At 41.7% G+C, this 23,970-nt stretch overlaps 1 protein-coding gene across 4 annotated transcripts in view; it reads right to left on the bottom strand.

The window, feature by feature from the left end:
- The window catches only part of LOC144519827 (transcription initiation factor TFIID subunit 4), an 89,570-nt gene that overhangs the window by 17,091 nt on the left and 48,509 nt on the right, over positions 1–23,970 (bottom strand). For 2 of the 4 annotated variants that reach the window (XM_078253269.1, XM_078253278.1), the window contains one exon: positions 10,698–10,820. In XM_078253269.1, the coding sequence (XP_078109395.1) occupies positions 10,698–10,820 (123 nt within the window). Of the gene's footprint in view, positions 1–10,285; positions 10,556–10,697; positions 10,821–23,970 lie in introns of those variants that run through there. The other 2 variants (XM_078253286.1, XM_078253297.1) reach the window with 2 other exon arrangements.

Here is a 23,970-nt window from a genome sequence, read left to right as displayed (position 1 = left end):
TTAGTTAAATATCTTGACAACTAATGGGTAGATTGTCATGACATTTGGTGCCCATTTACTGTATGTGCCCCTCAGGATGAATTGTAATAACTTTGGTGATTTACTAACTTTGCATCTAGCGCCAATCTGACTTTAAAAACTGTTATTTTGTTCAATGCTTTGGTAAATGACTAAATGCCTTTTTGAATCAGTGTGCTTGAGGAAACGCGTGCACAACTTAGGGCATCCCTATGGGCTTCAGCTGTACTTGGGTTTACTGCTGACACACTAAACTTACATGGTGAACATGGTAAACATTATACCTGCTAAACATCAACATGTTAGCATTGTCATAGTGACCATGTTAGCATTGTGACCATGTTAGCATGCTGACGTTAGCATTTAGCTCAAAGCACTGCTGTGCCTGAGTACACCCTCACAGAGCCGCTAGTGTGGCTGTAGACTCTAGAACAGTGTGCTCCAGGTCCTATCTCCAAGTCCTGCCTTAGTTGTCCTGTCTATTGAGGCACTGGTTTGAGCTTTGAGTTGGCTGATGTGAGATTCCTTCATCCACATGCCATATGGGTTTATCTCTTTTTAAGACTTTATTAATATTAATTAATCAATCAATCTATCAATTAATATTGATAAAAGCAATTGATTAATGTGTGTTACACTGTGTGTTGTAGCTGTAGTAACGATAATTAGTTAACAAATGGAATTAGGGCTGTCAGCATTAACGCGTTAATCGCGATGCGATTAAGGGCCGACGCGCCGCGATTACTTTTTTTTAATCGCATTAATCTCATGCCGGCGTTTATTAATTTATTTTACACTTCACTCGGATTTGCGTCGTGCCTAACAGGCTACTATTTTGTCCATTTGCAGCACCGTTATTTATCATCAAGCTGCCACTTCCTCCTAACACATCCTGCTGTTGCAGGCAAGGGGATAAGCTTCGCTTCAGAGCTCGAACCTCCTATGGCGCCATTTTGATGCTACAAAGCGATCACCCGACGTTAGCATTCCATTGACTGCCATTCATTGTGACGTCACTTTGACAGCGAATAACTTTACATCTGAAGCGTTTAAAGACTTTATCTGTCCATTGTTTATTTCTAAAGAAACACGACAAAGTATAAAAGGCTCCATTACCTTGTACCTCACGTTATGGCTCCGTAGTAGACGTTTTTGTAAAAATAGGCTAACGATTGTGTCATAACCACGGGACTTACTGTCGCATAGTAGATGAATTACCGTATAGTACAGGAGAAGCTCGCAGACAGTTTCGACTTACATTAGCTGTTTAAGTTTAATTACTAATGTTAACTAGCATTTTAGTTAGCAGGAATTAGCCTGTGTCCATGTTACTTACTTACATATACCTACGCTCTCTGTCTCTGCAAGATTGGGAATGATTGAGATTTCTCTTGGCACAGCTACCAGAATACTTCACATTTACGTCATTTCTCTCAGTTGGAGGCTGCGCAGTAACGCTCAGCGCTCACCGGAAAAGTGCTTCTAATGGCCTTCACTGGTCTCCATCCAGAGCAACGGGATCTGTTGGTCCATTCTTATATAGTGTCTATGGTTGCAGGCTGCAGGCACGATGGAGAAACACAGCAGCAATAACTCTGAATGGAGCTTTTTATTTTCCAAAACTCCTGGACGGCTCGTAGACAAGTCGAAAGCCATAGGCACGTTGTGTAAAGCCGAATTAAAATATCACCGAAGCACGTCAAGCTTGAGCTACCACCTACGAGCTAAGCATAGCAGTACAGTTAACATGATGCTACCTGCTAGCGGGCTAAACGGGTGGCAACTAACTGCAGTCCTGTCAGCATCGTAGAGGACTCGGGTCTTAAAGACGTACTACGGTTGACCTGTCTCGTTGCCGTCGAGGGAGACAGTAGTTTCACCATACACGTACCACACAGAGAAAGCAGCCACACTGGAACTGCTGCAAGGTGCTGCAAACGCTGTCTCATTAACCGGTGATCACTGGACGTCAGTGAGTAATCAACATTATTTAGGAGTTACTAAACACTATATTGACTCTAGTAAGGATATGGATTTTTAGTTTTTTAGTTAGGTTCTTGGAGGAATTGTGCAATAATGACAGATTCACACATTTTTCTTTTGTTTACAGTAAATAAATAATTACAAATCTTAAAATCAAGTTCATAAAGTAACTTTCTTTGCATTCATTTGATTCCCAATCAAGATCCACTGGTAAAAATTGCTTTTGATTGTTAAAATCAAAAGCTGTTGCAATGCAAAATGCAAAATAATAGAATTGTAATCATGTCAATAAAATATGCGATTAATCGCGATTAACTATAGACATTCAGCGATTAATCGCGATTAAAAAAAATCGTTAAAAAAAAAGTAATCGTTTGACAGCCCTAAATGAAATATGTCATTTTAATTGTATTATAATTATGTTGAAACCGCCTAATTTTCAGGTATTTCAGGTCATATTTTGTTCTATTTATGACGTCTGTGTTACATATTTTGTGCATTCAATATATAACTAAATGTGGATACCTGTATTCCAGATAACAGTAGAAAAACACAAATGTATTTATCTTTTCATGTTCATACTATAGCTCTATTTTAAATGCTTTAACCCACATACCATAGTGTGATAACCACTGGTGGGTACTACTGTGCTCTGCATTGTGCAGGGGAAGAGAAAGTTGGCAAAGTGCACTGTGTTAAAGCTCTAAGAGCGCATGGCATCTGGCCAAGGAGCCCCTCTAACCATTCTGAAGATTTGACTCTGTCTTCTTTGTGTCCTCACTGGAAACACAGAATTGCCTAGAGAAGTAAAGTCAAACTAATATTACAATCTTCTTGACATTATGAAACCAATAGCAGCCTCTCTGTGCCCTCTTTAATGATATTTATGCAGTATTTAGAGAAGGGGAACCCACACAGGAATCCTTATGCTTCATTACAGCCTGATATAAGTCATGCTAAAGTCATTGCATTCTCCTTCACATCCCACCCTGCATTACTTAAGTGGTGAAAAAAATACATAAAAACAACAATGGCTAATCGGGGGTTAATGTCAATGTACCCAGTGGATTTAAGAGAAGACTCCATATTGTTAAGAACAACATAAAAACAAAAACAAAAGAAGGTCAAGTTAGCTGTCTTTGCCACTGAAAATTCCCAGTATGTATTTGGACATGGAGAGGATTTTGTGGTATTAAAAACAGGAGGAGGAGTACTGTGGTATATATGTAGATGTAGTGAGTACTGTACAGAATACTCACACATTACTGCCACTTCTCCAACTGCACCAACACGCAGGCCCAACTTTTCTAATCATATACTATCCCCAATAGATTGTGGGCAGAGAAGGGAAAAAGATGGAAAAGAAGAAAAGATGGGGAGGCGGAGCGTGTGGTTTCCTCCACGCTGTCCCTTCTACTAGCAGTTAGTTGGCCAGTCTCTTTCTTAACCAAACAGCCTGGTTGGTCTTAGTCCTCTGAGTCCTTACGCCCCTCCCTCCAGCTCCGGAACCCTCGTGCTCTGCGAGTTTCCTGTTTGTCTGGTTGAAGACCTGGCCGTTTTTACTCCCAGGCGGCACACTGGGAGGGACGCAGGATAAGGAGAAGAAGAAAAGCACAAGAGAGAAGGACAGAGGGGAGGTTGGCGGGGAGAAGGCAAAGGGAGAGACACTGAACACTCAAGTTGGGATTGATTTACTTCATTAACCGAGATTACAAGTTTAACTTACAAACCAGAGGTCAAAATTTCTCATTAACAAGGGGACCGTGGAGAACCTCGGGGCTTGGAGACCACTCTTATTACTGACTACACATTTCAATCTGTCTTTGATGTTCCATGTCTGCCTTTCTACCCCCTCTTTCCCCCTCCTATTTTTTGGCAGCGAGGTTGATTTTAATTGTAGCTATAGAACAGAGCATAGTTTGCCTGTAAGCCAGCCTCCACATCTGTAGTGAGTGCAGCTTTAGTGATATTGGGTGCAGTCCATAGCTCGGGGCTAATTTTAATGGTCCCCCCCCCCCCTCCCTTCCCTCCCTCCTTCATTGGAGACTCAGATTGTTTTCCACGTGATTCCTGTTAATTTAGCTGGAGGAAAGGGCATCAGTTTTCCTTGTGCTTTTCCCCCTCTCTCCCTATGCCTCTCGCTCTATTGCCTCACTCCTTCTTTCTGATCTACAGCCTCAAAGAAAGAAGGTGAAATGAATTCAAATGGAAAAATAGACTGTGCTCACTATTAAATTGCTCGCCTACTTTTGTCCCTTGCATTGCGCGTGGTCAAGACGGATAGGAGATAAGGCAGTTTGGCTGCACAAACTGCATGAAATTTTGCTGATACTGTTGCTTTTACATCAACAAACAAAGCTCTTGCTTTGATGTGATAAATGGCCTGAGTGCCAGGATGATAACTCTGAGCTCATAAATTGTGTCAAGGATGTTTCAAAGCTCTGAGCATGTTTAACACTGAAAGACATTGTGCGTTGAGGCACATTTTACATCGCAGAACCTTAGATGTACTGAGGAGTCTACCCTTATCTGGATTTCATAAGCTAGCAACACAGAAGCCACGCAGTTTAGTTTAGTCAAGATGCACCAAATGGGAAGAGAGGACATCATAAGACACAAAATTCAATGAGCTGTAAGTGTTCAAATAATGTTACAGTACATGTGTGAAAGGATATACAGGGTGTGATGGAATAATCATCACAGACTGTCCTCTATCCCCAATCCAATGAAATAAAATCCATTTTTATCTCTTCTCTGTACAATATACACATTAGTGTCCACATTTTCAAGCTAATGTTTGGAGGGCATAGGAGCCTTCATCACATTTCCATCCTCCTTCATCTGCCCTTTGTCACTGCACTTCATCCCACTACCTTCTTCAAGGTAGCTCACCCTTGACTTTTGTGCTGAACTTCAAAAGCCTGTGTGTGCTGATTGGAGGGTTTGGGCTGTCGGATCAGGACTATTGAGCTGGAGGGGGGTTTGCAGTGTCTGTGCCTGTGCGGCCCCTGCCTGTGCAGTGACCCACCGCTGGGGCCACAGCAGGCCCTCTTCCAGAGAGCCAGCCAGCCAGCAGCCCCAGCCATTGGCTCCTTGGAACTAATCCACCCTGCGGAGCCCTGTAAGGCCCTCTTTGTTCCCTCCTGCAGACTAGATCAGGCTGGAGACAGACATCCCAGTCTTGACTGGCTATCAGTTTCACAGCCCGTGGCGATCCACATCCAGGCACAGGCACAGGCCCAAGCCCAGGCCAAGCCACCATCAAATTAAAGGTGGGAGAATGGGGGCCGGGGGTTGGGTTTGGGGGAATGTAGCGAAATTGTGTCACCTGAATTCCGTCACAGTGTGAACACGGTGGAAAGGTGGTCTGATGAGGAGAACGAGCAGGAGGGAAGGAATATTGAAGAGGAGGATTTCAACAGGAGCTCTGCCTCTCGGTGAACAGAGCAGGATCTCAACGAGGCCATTATCTGGCTCCTAATTTGAGCTCTGGCACAGCACTGAAGGGCTGCCTTTGTCTGGGATTAATGCGGAAAGCTCAGGATGCGATGTCAGAGGGAAATAATCAGCATGGGCCCTTCATAACGTTGGCTGCTTGTGCTCCTGGCCAGGGCCCCCCGGCTCATTTCTGTGGAGATGAAATCTATGACAAGCCCCTCAGTGAAGCTAAGAGCAGGCAACAGTCCAGTAACACCCACAGGCCTCCAGGCATCCTGTGACCCCCTTAGAAAAGTCACATTCACTTTGCTCTGGAGAAGGGAAAGAGAACGCCGCAGGCGCTTCCAGCCCATGTGAAATGAAGAAATGTGAGGAGGTGAAAACGAAGTGAAAATAAGTTAAGATTCCTCCTCCGCCCTCTCAGCAATCACTCCAGAAGAGGGGCACACTGTGACTTCACTTCATTATGCCCCTCTAATTAAACACGAACAGTACATAAAAAAAAGGATAACATAGAAAAAAGCATAATGTATATTCATGTTAATGTTGTGTTTTGCATTTGGGAAAGTAGTTTGAGAAAGCAGCTTTTTTGGAATGCAGCAGAAGGTCGCAGGCTAATACCCATCAGGGTAAAACATTCTGAAAGAGGTTGGCACTGCACTCAAGGACCATAAGTAATGCTTTTATTTTGTTATTTATGCTTTTACTATGCTCCTCTGCAGCATATTGCTGCTAAGCGAAGGATGTGAAGATGCAACTCGATAAGCAGGTTATTAAAATGACCAATTGACATTCAAAATTCAGGCTTATTTTAGATTCATCATATTTACAGATGAATATGTGGAACTCAAATGTTTCTCCCACTGCCTCAAGGAAAATTTGACTTGGTACAGCAACTGTGCATGACTTCATGTGTTACCCTGTGCTGGAGAAATATGATACTCAAGTCACTGCTTTTCCTCAAACAGTAGACGGTTCTTTATAATACCAGAGTTCAGCTTAATTAAGAACAGACTAGGCAAGTCACCGTGCTCTCTACACACATATTTTCTACCATATTCATCACATTCACCAACTTCAATTGTGGAGAATGGGTTATTAGACAGATTCCTTAACTTGGCTAATGCTTAACAGGTTAAAACTGAAGAGGATGTGTGGTATGATGGCTCTCAAAACTAAAGCTGTGGGGGAAGGGAGACCAACAAAGAACCCTGTCCACAAAACATACCCGCTCCCTTGTGCCTCCAGAAAGGTATTTGGCTTGGGTGAGAGTTCCACTTTTGAGCAAAATTGAAATTTTTAACAGACACTACATTTCCTGCATTCTGGTGAATTTTTTTTCTGCAACAATGTGTGTCTTTTCTGCATGAAGTTATGGTGCAAATGTCTTTATTTATGTAAAGGAAATTATAATAGGTTTTTGGGGGTTACACTGGCCAGTTTTGATTATTGGGGGGGGTTTGTAACCCCCAGTCCCCATCCCCCCTGTAAATTACACCATCTGATTTGTTATCATTCATTTATATAATTTCACTTGCTCACCTGGACAGTAAACTATGTTAATGCAGGACTAAAGTAACAAATTGACCAGCCCGTGTGAATGCCACACATCACCCACTGTGGCTTCTTATCATTATCGTAATTCCAGGTGCATCCACTGTTTCTCACTATTTTCTCTATTTGTTTTGGCTATGCTGTATCTAATATTGCTTATTCTATATCCTAGTTTGATGCTTTGCTTGCAGTATGTTACTACTTTCCCTCTATTGTATCCATTGCTCTCCTATTCTTCAGCTTCTGATTTGAACTACTAGTCTGACACAGATTCAATCAATCAAGCAACAACCAGGTTACCATTGTTGTTGGAAGTACAGGAAAAAGATATGATTGTGTGGTTACAGTCATCATTTTTATCCTCGCACATGTTCACCTCAGTAAACATTAGAGCCTATAGCATGTCAAACTGTCAGCGTCTTGAACATGACAACTGAATAGCCAGCCAAAGAGGAAACTGTTAGATAGGTTCGGGTCATACTCCCTCAGGAAGTTTTATTTGTATTCCCAACCTCCACGTCTTCTTATGTATTCTGACATCTTGATTTCATTTCACATAAATGACATAACTTGAAAGAATTAAGCACTTAAATTGTGTGTTCACCTCTAAAATATTAAGCCTGGTTTTACTGCACTATAAAAACTTGGACAGGCAAACACAAACAACATTTTTTGTTTGAATTTAAATGAACTTGAAAAGACATTTAAATAGAAGTCTGTTGGTACAAAGTAAGTCCCACATGTTATTTTATCAGCAGTGACAGAAGATAAAATGAGTTGGAGGCCAAGACAACAGCATACAGAGGCTGCCTGTATACATAATATGATATAATAATTAGGGTTGTCAAGGTTTATGCGGTATCCTCGTGTTAACGCAAATTCGTTTTAGCGCCACTACATTTTTTAATGCATTAACACAGGTTCTGTTATGATGACTGCTAGTATGGACTGTGCATTGCGAGTGCACTGGACTGCAGTCTCTGAACGGGTCCAACGCAGGTTGAATTTGCATCGGCAGGTCCACTTTAAAAATGTCTGTTGTATGAAATATCTGTATCGTCGCTGCCCTGCAAACTATGATCATCTTGTCGTGGGTCACATCTCTCGCCTCGCCCACATCCAGGCGCTGTCTCTATCTCTTCTTGCGCTTCTCTGAAACTGAACGTCCACTAACTACTATTTTCCATTTGTGTGGCGGTAGAACGTAACCAGCGGAAACTCTGGGTGTTTTTGCAACTTCAGTAAAGAGGATTGTGATGTTTATTAAAACTTCAGTAATATCTGCTGCCTCGCGTTTTACACACAGCTTCCGTCGCTCACCGGAGCAGCTTTCAGTCTGTGGCAGAAGTCTTCAGTGGTGTTGATTGGCTTGAAGGTACTGTGGGTGGGACATTGAGTGAGACAGAGTGGTGGCTGCAGATAGAGAGGCCAGCTGCATAAACCGTAGAGGGAACTATTTTCACCGGGCATTATGACTGGAGAGATTTAAATATGTCAACTTTAACAGATTTTCCCGGTAAAAAAAGGAGGTAATTACTGGATATTGGAAACACTGCTATGGTGGTTTCTGGACAATATTTGTCATTGCTTATAATAAATACATACATACATACATACATACAGCAAGCAAATTAGTCCACTCCCATGTTGATAAGAGAAATTACATTATTAACATATTAAAGGGTTATTTGTCAAGTATTGATGAGATAAAATACTTGCAATTAACTGGCAATTAATCTCAATTGAATATTTTAATCGATTGACAGCCCTATAATAATAATAATAATAATAATAATAATATAATAAAAATAATATAAAGAAACTTGTACGTAATTCAGGATTCTGTAACTACTCATTTTTAAAGGTCCAGTGTGTAACGTGTTTAGTTGTTCATTATTAAAATCTGTGTTGCCCTTTTCACAAACTTGTCCTTTTTCATGAATATTTACCTCCACCATCAATTCCAAGTATTCCTATTGACTTGAAATCTTACATTTTCATTTGCATGAACTGGGGTAGACGCTCCATATTCATGCGCCATCTTGAAAGGACATACAGGATAATACTGCTCCACCTTTCACGTTTTCGCTGTCACATGATAAACTCGCAGCTGCTAATGCTGCTAATGGGTATCGTAGCTTCCCGGCCCCGGCAAGTTTGAAGAAGGAAACGTGGAGGACCACACGTATTCAAAATCCAAATTTCTGGAACAGGAGTCTTCTTCTTCGCGCAGAAAAAGAAAAAGGATTTTGAAGCGTGAAGGTTACCGTAGCTGTAATATGTACTTTGAACTGCGTGGTGCGAGAGAGTTGATTGCGATATATGATCTCAACGCTAGATGGGAGAAATTCCTACACATTTAATTACAGTGTAACCTGAAAATCTTTGCTACGGCCTGCCATGGGCTTCTGCTGACCAAAACACTTAAGCCTTGAGGTGTAAAGTTGTGTGTTACTGATACTGTACACAAAACATACATGGTCTGGAACGTATCAAATTGGCCATTCATTTGAGTGTTAAAATGGCCATAATGACAGACTGGCTGCACTAAGGCAGTACTGTAAGTTTAATTCTGAATTGGGGGACAAAATGGTGTAACGAGATGTGCTGCTGAACACTGACATAAGAATTCATGTACAAGAATTCATGACAATAGCTATTAGGCAGATAAATAAAATAGGTACAGAAATAAAAGTATGCTAAATTATCAGGAAACAGCGGGGAACAGCTAAACAAAAAGCAGACTGTCTGTATATTGGCTAGCAATTATGACTGTGTTTTTTTCCTAATCTCTACCTACAATACCACAGCCTACTGTAGATTATTGATTATTTGTCCTTGGAGCAATGTCGGTCACTGCACTTAAGGTAATAATGTCAGGAAGTATTTCTGAGTAGCACAAACCTTGACCTACAGATGCATGACAAGTTTGGAGCATGACTGAGACGGCCTAAAGTCTCTTAACAAAAGCACAGTTATTCAATTCAGGAGAATATCCTGCATTAAAAATAAAAACAAAATTTCAAAGTCAGTGTCATGCTTAAGAGGAGTAACAACCTTCAACCTTCCAGCAGCTGGAATTGGAAACCACTGCTTTACCTGCAGCGATGGATTTCTATTTCTTATTCATGTTGTTAGAGATAGATATTCAGTGACTCATTTTTTTTGCATATCTAGCAACCATCCATGTTTGAACTTACTACAGTCAGGGATGACAGGGCCAGAAAATTACCATTGAAAGCTGTCCACACAAAAAAAACACTGTAAGAAAAAAACAACAACACTGGATTACAGTATGTAGAAAACCCTGTTGGTAGGTTGTCATATTGTTTATTGTATAGTATTAGCAGTAGGCTGGTAAGACAGCAGAATCAAAGTCAGATAATGTGATGATTAGTAAGGCCAATATGTCACCATCACAAATGCACTGAAAAATACATTGTCAGAAATATTATTACAAAAGTTTATTGTGTGTATTGCGTTTAATGTGATGTTGTAAATTGTATTGTCACAAGACAGATTGCAGGACCCCAGGAAGAATAGCGTTTAGCTTATGCTGAAGCTAATGGGGATCCAAATAAAACAAACAAAAAAACAAACAAGTTAATGTTGAAAACGTTGTTGAGGGTAGATATTAAGTCAACACTAGCAACTGGATATGGAAAAAAAGGATAATATAGCCATTAAATGTGTCTCGTTCTTACCTCGGTCCCTGATTGGGTGTTCCCTGGTGAATCCATTTTACGTTTTTTGCGGGGTCCGATGGCGGCTAGTGCTGTAAGGTTGGCATCTCGCTGCCTCATCTGTGCCAGTTCCTGTTGTTGCATCTGGTGAAGACAACACAAAGATTAGAAAGGAACTGTGCCCTCTACGCTACATGTAGTGTTGGCCTAGTATTATATGCCTCTGTTTGGGTTAGTAAGTACGTCATGTACAAGGTATCAATATACACCAGTGCCAACCTGACAATTTCATGTGCATGTATTGTCTCTAAACAAGAAGTGCATATTTACTACCCTTCATTAATGCATAAATCTATAACATGTCCTGTATGTGGTGGCTTTCAATACGACAAAGCCTCAGTCTGCATTAAACCAATCTCGGAACCTATCGGCTATCTCGGGGCAAGGGCCAATAGTTCAGTGTGTAACCAGTGGATATGAGGGCCAAGACGTCCCCTTCCGCGCGCCGGTCATTGTTTACAGTCTGCAGTCTACAGCAACTTGAGACGCGAGAATGGAGTTTGATGTGTGATAGGATTTCTACGACCAGATTGTTTCTCTGCATGAGAATGCAGAAAAATTAATAAACAGCTAAATCAGATAATACCCGATGGGTTCCGAGACTGCATTACAGCCAATGCATTCTGCCTCTTTTGCAACCAAAGCCCGCTCAAACCTGATTGGTCAATACTACTCAGACTACAAACAAACTACAAACGGAAACCAGAGCGCTTCCGATACCAAAATCATGTCTTGTCGCTTATAGATTCTCCATTCATATGCAGATTGTTTTATTTTAGAGATTAGCATTAAACAAATAAACAGTCACACCAAAAATAGTTATCTGTGATACAAAACTGCCCTAAGATAGCTTTTTTAGTAACACTGATGGTCCCAACTACTTTATTGCTGTGTGTTTGTTAACCACATAAAGGTGCACCATGACAATTACTTTTAGCCACACAAGTGACCCCAACATTTTAATTTCAGATTTTAAGAGCATTTGCTACCAAAACATTTCACATCTTAGGTCACATTTTAGAGCGTTGTAAGACTTGGTGAGAATGAGTGAGAAATGAAACAAGAGTAGGATCAAATTTAGTTAAGGTAAAATATACGTTTGTAAGAGAGAAAGATGTCGCTCGTCTTCTTTCTACCAGTCTATCCATGTGTTGTTTTAGCTCTACTGAGCCAAACAAAATGGAAGCCTGCTGTCAGCCATTAACAGAGCTGCTGTCAAATATCGAATGTGTGTGGGTGTGCGTGTGCAGTCACATGGTCCCATTGTGATTTTTGCAGTTTGTGATATAAGGGGGAGGTTGTGGGGAGGCACTGCCCAAGGTAATGTCATGTCTAGCCACAGGGCTGAGGGGGAACCCAGCGTCGCTGGGAGCTGCCCTTTGTATTGGGTGGATGTGTGAGGGCCTGGGGCCATGGCACAGAGGGTGTCAGCACTCCCTCCAACATGCAAACACAGTATACACACACACACACACACACACACACACACACACACACACACACACACACACACACACACACACACACACGCCTATCAATCTTGGCCACAGCACAGGGAATGCCTACCCACCAGCTTGCCTGCGTGCCTGCCCGCTGGGGGAGATAGGCCTGGGTTGAAGCGAACAGGGACAATCAATGTGCGCTTTCATGTCTTTCATGTTCTTTTATGTTATCTCTCAGCATGTGTGCGATGGGCGCTGGTGTTTGTGTGAGGCACGTATGTTGTCAGATCGGGGGGAAATTTCATGTTACTTTCAGATGGCGCTCTGTAAAAAGGTTGCTTTGGTGTATAAAGTCTGATCTAAAATGTGCATGCAGTTGCCTCTGATTTTTTCCTAAAACCCCCCTGGGAAGGCATGCCCTTTAGGGTGTTGCCACTTCACATTTAGCACGGCGGAACTGTTGAAAGATTCAAACACGCTGACAACACAAGTAAGGGGAAATAATAGCAGTAGTACCAACCAGCTGAATATCTAAAACACATTCATTTGTCCATTTTTAAAACAGATGGTGGTAAAAATGTATACACTAGTTAAAACAAATACTAATTAGTGGCAATGGTACAGACAAGTCCATGCAGTGATTTGAGTCAGGGTTGAGACACTGGGGATCGGGGCTGGATGTGGCTAATAGGGTGGAGATGATTTTTGCGCCTGTCCACTTGGCAAATGTAGCGTTAAATGTTATCAATGCTAACCTTATTAGGCTTTGCCACAAACAACACACAAATCTCTCCAGGCTTGACCTTAAAGAATCCTGCTGCAAAGTGAGCAGGGGGAGAGAGAGAGAGAGACAGAGAGAGAGAGGTCCGCTATCTCACTGATGGCACCAGGATGCCGGCATCTCTGCCTGGCAGTTGGCACCAGGCATGAGCTCCCAGCGCCCACAGCAACAGCCTGCATTTTCAGATTTATGACTGTATGATAAATGAAGACTTCATTTTACCATCTGCAACCCTCCAGTCTGCGTTTCCCGTCAGTAAAACGGCCGCCATGACACTGGGAGACTGATTTCTGATTTCAATCTGGTGCCAATATGCCGAGTCTACCTTCCCTTAATGACTGCCAACTGATACAAGCCAGATTTGGGCCAGGCTTTGATAGATTTGTTTTGCCCTAACGAGTTGTTTCGACTACCATTTAACTCAAACATTTACATAAAATGATGTTCATTTAGATAAACAAGAGAAGGTGTACACATGCTATGAGGTAGTAGCAGTACCTATGAAGGAATGTGGATACCTTTTGCCTTCAGTTTCAGTTCTTAGACTGCCGTCATCAACTGTCCTGAACTGTACAGGGTTTGTTGAAATTTAGACATGAGGTGTTGGTCACTTTTTACTTTGTATATTATTTTATGGTGTTAAGCAAATCTGCTGTTAAGAATGCCATCAATCTCTGTTAGCGAGTTCTAACATGCCACCACTCTTCCTCTTTACTCATGCTGTTTGTTACAGAACTTGTCATGATTTTACAGGTCGGTACTCTTGGTTAATTAAATTATTTTGCAGTGTCAGCCACCAGGGCATCTTTAAAAAAAAAAGAAAAAAAAAAAAAACTGTGAACTACAGGTACAAGAATGTCTCTCTACCTTCTAGACTACCATGTTGACAATGTTAGCCATAGGTACAATCACCGCCAAAAACTGCAAAGGTCACTACAGAGATTCATCCCAGACTGAAAGAATAACTAGCCGGCAGAGTGCGTACATTTGCCAGGTCCGATCAATGGTACCGCATAAATATTTGCTGTTCCAAAGTCACTTAAATACCAGCACTTCCAGTCTGCCTGTATGCCCTTTTAAAGCAGGGAACTGGAACTTGTAAAGAAAAAATTATGAGCAAAGGTCAGGAGATGTAGAACATTTTCAAGATGCCTGACAGAATCAATCTGCAGCTTTGTTAGAATGAGGTTTCAGTCTGGATGCAAAAATGTCAGCTGATGAAGTTATGTTCAGTGTGGGGAAATTGGAAATATGTACATTTCTGGGAAACACTTGTAGCACTTACACAAAGCTCTCCTACAGATGTTGAGTGCTCAGCTAAGTGTGTATCAGTTAACATGATGGTGTAATGTTCAAGTGCAAACACGTAAGCTCTGAAACTTGTATTAATCAGATCAGGATCTGTTTTCATCAAGGCTCTCAGAACACTCCTAATCTGAAATTTGATTACAGCTAATATATATATATATATATACACTGTTGGATTAAGATTCTACACAAACTCTCTGCAAGAAGTAAATGCTCTACTTTGATAGAAAATGACATCACCCAATGTTTATGACAGTAAAAAAATATAACATGAAATTACCCACAAGCCACCCCAAAAATACAATATTTGTTTTCTAGCTATGTATCTTAAATACGCTTTAAAAAGATCCAGAACCTGGATATCAAATTACATTCATCAGATTACTCCTGTCATGAAGTTATGTCCTGGAAGATTCTTCCAAAATCATATTTAAATAAGACTAAGACCTCCAGTTTAAGTGCATTGGATGTTAATATTTATCAGCAGCGTAGATGGCTGGTTTGCACAGCTGAATCAGTACAGCTGATGCTAACAAACTGAAACGTTGAACTATGCAAAACAAAAGATAAATAACATTATAGCCTACAACATAAGTAACATTTTAATTACTGGGCATGTTTTGGTTGTATAGCTATTTATATTATAACAAATGCATTTAACAGAGAAAATAATAAAACATGCATGAATTAAGCCGAATGTAAGCAACAAAAAATAATCAGATCCATTTAGCTATCTTACAATTGTTACCCAATTAACCGCATCTTGAATGTTCTAAAGTCTAACTTTAAGCTCTGCGCCCTTAATAGATAAAAAATGTCCATCATGACCCGAATGAAAAATAACAGGGCTTTTTTTTTCTCAACACAGAAGAAAGAGAAGTATGTTTCAAATGATGCAAAAATGTCCAAAAGACGGCAAGAACCTTAGAGTGGTCTGATATGCTTGGAGTAAAAAGGGGGATGAGCTGCAGGAGCCATGATGGCCAACCTGCCGTTCTCCATTTTTGCCGTTTTTAACAAAGGCTTTTCTCTCAATCTTCCCTCCCTCCCTTCCTCCCGCCTCCTGGCCTGAGGGCCTGCTCGCGGCCCCCCAGACGCTTACAGACAGATGTCCTTGGTAGAGCAGAACACGCTCTGCTTGACGTCACAAGCAGCTACAGGGCTGTGAAGGAAGCTACAGGGCTCTCTGCCCTGCAAAGACCACAGTATAAAAGCCAGACCGTGGGTTTTGAGTTGGTCTGTCTCTCTCCATCCCCCTAGAGAGCTCTGGTCCAAGAGCACACAGCATGAAGCCTCTTAGTATACATAACATATGTCACTTTTTTTGTGAATGCTTCTTCCCCTAAAGATCCTTATTAGAGTGCATGCATTTCACCTTCAATCAAATCTCTTTTCATGGCTCTGACCTTTGCACTGTGAGCCTATGGGTAGATCTATAGCAAATAATGGAAAGTGTTTTTTGGAGTATGTTTATAAGAACGAAGCTGAATCTAACTAAAATACGTATGGAAACAAAACAGTCTCATTAAACTACGACTGTACCATGATTTTAGTTTGATACACAGCAAAATCTTCAGCTTTAAACTAACTCTGCTGGTGTGTCTATACCGTATACACACTACTAAGTGTTAGATTAACACCAATAAAGTTGATATTCATTGTCAGCAGTGTAAGAGAAAATCTAAGCTTTAAATCAGTGGCTTGATTTACAACCATAAACTTAGGAAGGTTTATCTGCTGTCAGGTATATCAGAGCCACGGTACAGACAGTTTCACTACCACTGGATATTTGCATCCCAACAGCTCCCTATAAGTCATCATCAATGTCACGTGGAAGACAAAACTTCTTATTATTATCTACTGTAAAGCATGTCTGTCTTGGGTGGTCCTGGTGGCCTAGTGGTGTAAGACCATAGACTGTTAATGTGTAAGACACTGATCGTGTAATCACAACAACGGGACTGTCGGCTCCCCTCATTTACTGTCACCTCTCTAGCAAATAAAGGCAACATTCTGCCAAACGTTGTGCCTTCTAATGTCAAAAAGTTTTTGGAATGCATACAGACTGGTCGCATGAACATGGTCAGAAAAAGGAAAAAAAAGTACGTCCAGAAGCCCTGCAGTTATGCAGACACAGAAATATTTTTTTTATGTTTCAACCACAACTACTCGTAACTCTGTAGGAGTGTTTAATACTTTATTAGTTTCAGCTATGCTAGCAGCATGGCTCTTGGAATGGCAATGTCGGTCTGTTGATTGGTTCACCACTTTGGTCCAGAATGAAATATCTCTAACTATCTATCTAACTGTTGGATGAATTTCCATGACATTTTGCATTCACGGTCCCCAGAAAATAAATCCTTATGACTTTGATGATCCCCTTTCTCTAACGCCACCATAAGGTTCACATTTACAGTTTTGAGTGAAACTTCTCACCAGCTATCAGCTGAATTGTCATTTAATTTGGTACACAGACATTCACGTTCACCACATATATTGTAAGAACTGTGGTGAACTTCTGACTTTTCCATCTAGCGGCATCATCAGGTCAAAATTTTCAGAGCCAAATACTTTGGTTTATGAACAAATATCTGCAAAAATAATGACTTTCCCATCAGCCTCATCTGTACTCTGTTTTGGGCTAATTAGCAAATGTTAGCATGCTAACACGCTAAACTAAGATGGTGAACATGGTAAACATTATACCTAATAAACATCAGCATGTTAGCATTGTCATTGTGAGCATGTTAGCATGCTGACGTCAACTATGCCTACGTACAGTCTCACAGAGCCGCTAGCATAGCTGTAGACTCTAGTCTTGTGTTCACTTAAATTGCTCTTTATTAATTATTTGATAACATGGAACTTGACTCAAAAAACTAAATAATTTGTGCATATTGGTTATAATTGGTTATGACTGCATTAGTCTCTATCCACAACGTTCCACTTCCGGGATTGTTCAGGTGCCGGAAGATTCCGCCGGATTTCACTCTTTTCGACCAAATGTCCGTCACCTACTGCTTTCTTTGTGTTGTAATTTAAACTCTGGTGGATTTCTGAGGACTATGGTTAACGGCTCCTCAGATCTCTGCAGGGTAAATCCAGACAGCTAGCTGTCCAATCTGAGTTTTCTGTTGCACGACTGAAACAACTTTTAAGCGTACACATTCCACCGAAACAGCGCCGCCCAAGACGATTGTGATTGGTTTAAAGAAATGCCACTAAACCAGAGCATGTTCCTCTACCATCGCGGAACGCTGTGTGGACTAGACAGACCCTCCTCCGCAGCGCTGTGGAGGAAGGTCTGGCAATGCGAGACTATGACTGCATAAAAAAATAACAATCTCAAACAAGTTCTTAGATTGTGTACGCCTGAGTTAAGATCAAATCTGTGTGTACAAACGTTTCAAGAATGAGGCCCAGTGGAATTTTTCAGATGAGAGGGAAGATATTTTCCCCCCCGACTTCAATACCAATTTCAAATAACTGTATGTGAAACAAACCTTCTTGTGTGTGTGTGTGTGTGTGTGTTTCCCACTACTTCCCATGAGAGTGTGTGGACATTTTACGTACGTTACGTGTTTTATGCATGTCTGTAATCCATGGATCTCATTCACATGACACCCACATGGCCGACATTATGTGAACATCTGGGAGCTGCATCTCGAGGCCTTTCTTCATGTGAAGTGCCTGGCAGTTAGTTTGCTGCGGGGCAAAGCACCATTTGCAGTAACCAATCAGGTTTTACTTCTCCATCTGCACTCAAGACACTACAAAGAGACGAGTACAGCCCTGACCTGATAATGTAGGCGAGTCTTTGTGTTAAAACTGGATAGAGGCATGTACGACTTCATCAACCAAACTGAATAATTACAGATGGCAGTGTTCCTCAAGATAAAATATTGACTATTAAAGTAATATATGATAATATACAGTATGTGTAATGTGTGCATGACATGTTGCGAGCTCTCATGTGTGATTGTCCTTATAGGTATTGAATATATACAGTATATAGTTATGCAATATACAGTATATGAGTCACAGAGTCATATGCATAGATTCAAACTGTGTTGTTTACAAGACGAGTGTACCAGAATGTACTGACACCAAACATAATAACCTTTACTATATTTATCAGACACAACAATTAAAATAATTCTGCTCGCACTATTGTGCTGATAGCGATCTTGAATAACAGATAATAAATCCGTTGAGATTGACAAAGTGCATTAAAAAGAGGGAGGGGAAAATGCTTTGGAATTCTGTTTCATCATCTTTTTCAACACACATAACCCTCCTTAAATATTCAACTGAATCTGTTTGTGATTATATTATTTCACCTATGGAGATGAATTCAAAATCCATTCATGTGCTAATAGTCTTGGCTGAGAGTGTTCCATTTCATCTGAAGCTGAGTACGTCAGAAGTGTTTCCAGGGCCAGGGACCAATTATTCAGAGCCCTCAGTCGTCCCTGGAGGTAAGGTCATTATGTGAGTGTCACTATCATGACCCTACGGTTCCTCTTTATCAGCAACTTATTTGCAGGAATGAAACCGTGTAGAGGGAGACTGTGTGAAACACCTGGATAAATTGAATGTGTCTAAAAGACATTTTTTATAAATAATAACATTTGCGCTACACATTTTTGCCAAGGAACGGTGTTTAATGAAGAAGCCAGAAATCGGTGTTAAGCAGATTCTGACACACTCACACCAAAGCGTAAGGGCGACAGTGGTGATGATTAAAAATACTGCTTATCTAAGGAAAAATTTCCTACTTTAAATGTTCTCTCGCTCATTCTAAGCTGGCGTGCTTCGTCTAGCAGTCTTCTCTCTCCCTGTCTCTCTTCCTTTTTTTTTTTTTTTTACATTTAGATTCACCGCTCGTCACCTTCTATTGATCACGCCTAATTTGCATCCAGGAAAAGATGAGAACTCAGATTTTCACACTCCGAGAGAGGACGATGTCAATGATTTATTCATTTCTAAATCAGAAGAGAGAGTGAAAGGTAGATGAGAAGGGGAATCTTCATAGGCAGCAGGCGACTTGCAGGCTCTGAGGCTGGGCTCCTCTTCCCCACACCGCCCCCAGGCACATGGTGTGCAAGTCCTCCTAATTAACAAGGTGAATCATGCTGCCGCTCTCTAATTAGCCAACATGACAATCTAATGGAAACATGCAGGCCGAACTGGCACACTTAGCATCACCTCACAAAGACCCCCGGTACTGTCCTTCCCATGTGAATTCCTCAAAAACGACAACTCAGATTTGAAATGGAAAAGAAAAGAAAAGGTGGAGCAGAGCGGTTCAGGGAAGTGTGTTTTTGGGAGAGGTCAGAAGGGAGAAGTTAGCTGGTGAAGCTGAGGTGTTTTTTCCTCCTCTCCCATCCTCTGTGCGCGGTGTTTGTTGCCTAATTGAAACGTGTCCTGCCTCCTGCCTCCCTCTCACTCATATCCCAGGCACAGGAGGCTGGCACCTCGCCACTAGCGTAGCTCAGCATGCCCAATTCCCCTGCCGCTTGAGTCCCAAGGAGTGCTCTGGCGCACAAAGAGAAAAGTGAACCTACAGGCTTGTAAAGCGAGGAGACGGGTCGCTATCTCCCTCTGAGGCAAAAAAAAAAAAAAAGAATCTCCTTTTTTTGTTGTTTTCTTTCTCATTACAGCACTTTGTAATATTCGAAAACACACAGGAACACCAAAGGTACTTTTAAAGCCTGCTTCTATTTTTTTCTTGTAACATGTCTTGAGGTGAAGAAGAAAACTGAAGATGAGACTACCGGCAACAAAGCAACAAATAACAGTGTACTATTTAGTAGTCTGCACATCTTTAGGACCCACAAAACAGACCTTTCTTTGTGATAATTAAATTATCCACATCAACCATGTATGATCTTTCAAAAAAAGAAAGAGTCCAGTTGAAATGATATCAAATAAATGGACACCTGCTCAATGAATGCATAACCTAATTTGTGAAAAAGAAACTGTTATTAACTGTTAATAACACATCATCTTTCCAATTGAGCAGAATATGAGCATAATGTTCTTCTACTAATGATTCCACGAGCTGACCATGAATGCTGCTGCTCTATTCATATTAAGGTATTGTGTATCTGTGAGGCCAGAAGACAAGAATATAACAACTATGACTTGGGACGCACAAAACAGCAGGAATTCTCTTTAAAGGCAACACAGACAGGGAGAGAACATGGAGGAGGGTAGCAGGCTTTTGCCCTGGGGTCTGCCTGATGGGGGAGAGCGCCTCTTTGAGCAGAGCAGTTTGTGGAGGGCCAGTGGACGATAGCCTATGAACTCTAGACTAAGGGGGCTGGTACATTGTCCTCTGACACACCAGAGCCTCTCATCTCTGGAAAAGTGTGAGGCTCTGGCTAACGGGGCTTTCAGTGTGGGTGGATTCCAGTCTCTCCATGACCTGGTCACTTATGGAGGATGCCAAGCCAATCAAGAAACATGTACGTGTGCATTAAGGCCTGGTGCATTCTGACTGAGCAAAGGGTTAGGGTTTACATAACATGCACGACACAAATGAACAATTCTGTATTATGTGAGCAAGGAGGCTAAATATGTTCAGTTTGACCGTTGTTTGATTCGATTCATACATTCTAACATATGTGGTCGTACAGCAAGGAAGTCGTAACTGCTGGCTTTTAATTGGAGTTCAAAGTTGAGCTCGGGCGGCATTAATTCGGTAGAGGTTCAAGACATTTTAAACAATGCTGGTGCCTCAAAATGGGCAAAAAAATGCTCTCAATGCCTGAAGAAAAAAGAATGTTTTAGGCAAATTATTCTTACAAAAACCTTTGTGATTCCTGAGAACAGCGCTTTTCCTCTGGAATCACTCTATGCTAGAAGTGTCTTGCTGCCAGGGCAGTAATGCGGAAGACGTGGAGCAATAATTTATGGTGGTTGGGTCCTTAACCAACTCATATTAACAATGCTATACAGTGGAAATATTAGCGTTCTTGGCATGACATGGTTTTCTTTAGCAGCTGAACGGGTCCTAACAGGAGCTTTTGGCCAGATTTTAGCCAGCTGTAGTAGCCAATTTGTTTTGTTTGTCCCCTCTTCCCTCGTCTCTCTTCGCCTGTCCTTGCTCCACTCCTCTTCTCCAGTTCACTCGTTTCCTGTGTCCAGTTGTGCCTGCAGACGCGGTTGCGATGATGAATCTGTGGCTGCAGTGTGTCTGTGTGTCTGACATCGTGATGTATCTTTACTGGCCTTAACTCCCTCTCTGTCTCTCTCTGCCTCCCCTCTCTTTCTCTCCCCCCAAGTCTCCTTTTTCTCCGTCTCTTTGTCTTTGTCTCTCTGTCTCCTTCCCTCTCGCTCTCTCTCATTCTCTCACTCTCAATGATAAGGCATTGCCTGGCCTCCTGCCTCAGTGATGGAACAGACAGAACACACAGACCCACAACCGACAACAAACTCCACGAGCTCCACGATTTGCCCATTGATTTTCACTGGGGGCATTTTTGAAATAGCCCATCTGACCTTTCAGCCAAATGGTAGTGAATGGAGGAAAGAGAGGCGCCAGACCACTCTGCCTCTCTCTCTCACCCAAAAACCTCTGCCAGCGTCCTTCTGACAAGCTGGCTCTGCTGGTGACAAGGTTGCGGGTTAAGTTGCTGGTCCAAATACAGATACACAATTAGAAGCATAGTTACATAAATATACAAGACTAAAATCCTAAAGCCCTGCTAGTCACACCTAGAGCCTACAATGTGCATTACCCCCACAATACAAAACTATCAGACAGAAAAAAACATTGTGGTGTTTTTGGGTCTAGTATTGTAATTAAGTTCATCCTGAGACCAGGTCTAGCAGACATATCATAAACATCTAAGGTTTTATCCCCTTGTGAGCATAAATATGATCTGTGCACTTCATGGCAACTTCCTTAGCCTGTAATGTTAAGTGAGATACTGTATGTTGTGTTCAGAGACTTGGCCTGAGGGTCGCGCAAGCAGAAAGCTCATGGATTATCCATAATATAAAGCTTTCATCTGCTGGGGAGCATGAATGTGTCTATTCCATTCTGATATTTCTTTACAAGTGAACGTGTTGGCCTGATAGTTACACTAAAGGAAAGATCAAAGGATGAGAGAAACATTAGGATTCATCCTCTGGGGAACATAAACAGCAACTTCTCAGCAATCTTGTCAGTAGTGGTCAGGAAAGGTGATGGATTCCAGAGAAACAATCTATCTTATCTAAACTTTGACTATGTCCTTTTTTTTACTAACCTGCCCTTATTGTCACCATCTTAACGTTTATGGACCGTGAAAAGGTGAGAACTAATAATTCAGTTTTGCCATCAGGCTAAAAAAAAAGAGACACGGTAAACGCTAGTGAGTTAACTGAGGACATTCAAGCACCTATTATGTGGCCTTTGTGGGTCTACAGGGTGTAAGTGATATCACTATCTCAGACAAGTAACACTTTCATCTACTAAAACCTCGGTATTGACGAAGGATCGTGGATACACATTGGAAGAGGGAGCCCCTTCTCTGTGGCTCTTCCTGAGGTTTCTCCCCATTCTTTGAGAAGATTTTTCCTTCAAATAAATCGGGGGTCTTAGTATGGAGATGTTGCGTGTTGTACAATTTATTTAGCCCTTTGAGGATTTGTGATGTTGGGCTATGTAAATGAAATTGACTTGACAAGACATTCAACCTGAGCTTGACCGTTCATACCATTCATTTGTTGGTCATGGATTAATATCTGGTCGTCGGACTAGACTCAGGACTGCAACAATAGTTACATAACGCACCACACCTGCCCTTTTAAAAACAAATCATGTGCCAGCTCAGTTTACATGCCGACACTTGGTTCAAGTATATAACACACTGTAATTCCAATTAATTGTGTGTGTGTGTGTGTGTGTGTGTGTGTGTGTGTGTGTGTGTGTGTGTGTGTGTGATCAGGAAGGGAGGCTTAAAGAGAGGCTGCTTCCTCTGCCCGTCGTCGCCTGGAAGAGTAGCTTGGGCTCATTATCCTGATGAAATCTGCACAGATGTGTGAGCTGCCGACAGACTCTGCAGTGACAAAAACAGCCAACTCAGGTGATGAAAACCGGAGAGGCACGGGGGCTGAGAAACGACGGCCATTAAGCAAAAAAAGAAGGAGGTGAGGGAGGGTGGAAGAGGGGAATTGTGTGTGTGTGTGTGTGTGTGTGTGTGTGTGTGTGTGTTGCATAAAGTAACATTTCTAAACTGCACAAACTAAATTTCTAGCTGAAAATGAAAATGTGCATACGTGCATGCGGCGTCTCCTCGCGAGCCGCTAATACGGCCGTGATCCAGATGACGAGCGGACTGCCACTAACAGGGAGGAGATCTGCTTTGATCACACGGCCCCCGGGGCAAACCTATCGTGCTGCTTGATTTGCATATGTGGGCCTTATGGCTAGGCTGAGATGTAGTGTGAATGTTCTAAACTGCAGCAGGGCTCGCTGTTGCTAGAAAGAAATGTCCGGGAGAGATGCAGAGAAAAGACAGAGTGCTGCCAGTTAGCCAGGGGTTAAGAGAAGTCCACTTGTCACTTGAAGGCCACAAGTTCAACCCGAGAAAAACCTAAAAACAAAATACTTCAAACAACAATACTGAGTTGCCCTTGAGCAAGGCATATATAGTTTCCCCTAAATGTACTGTAGATGGCTGAGTGGCCAACATGAAAAGACTATGGTTGC

Source organism: Sander vitreus, chromosome 1 (assembly GCF_031162955.1).
Source record: "Sander vitreus isolate 19-12246 chromosome 1, sanVit1, whole genome shotgun sequence".
Lineage (NCBI taxonomy): Eukaryota > Metazoa > Chordata > Actinopteri > Perciformes > Percidae > Sander > Sander vitreus.
Note: the sequence above shows the minus strand (reverse complement) of the source record. Positions and strands in the feature narration are given on the sequence as shown.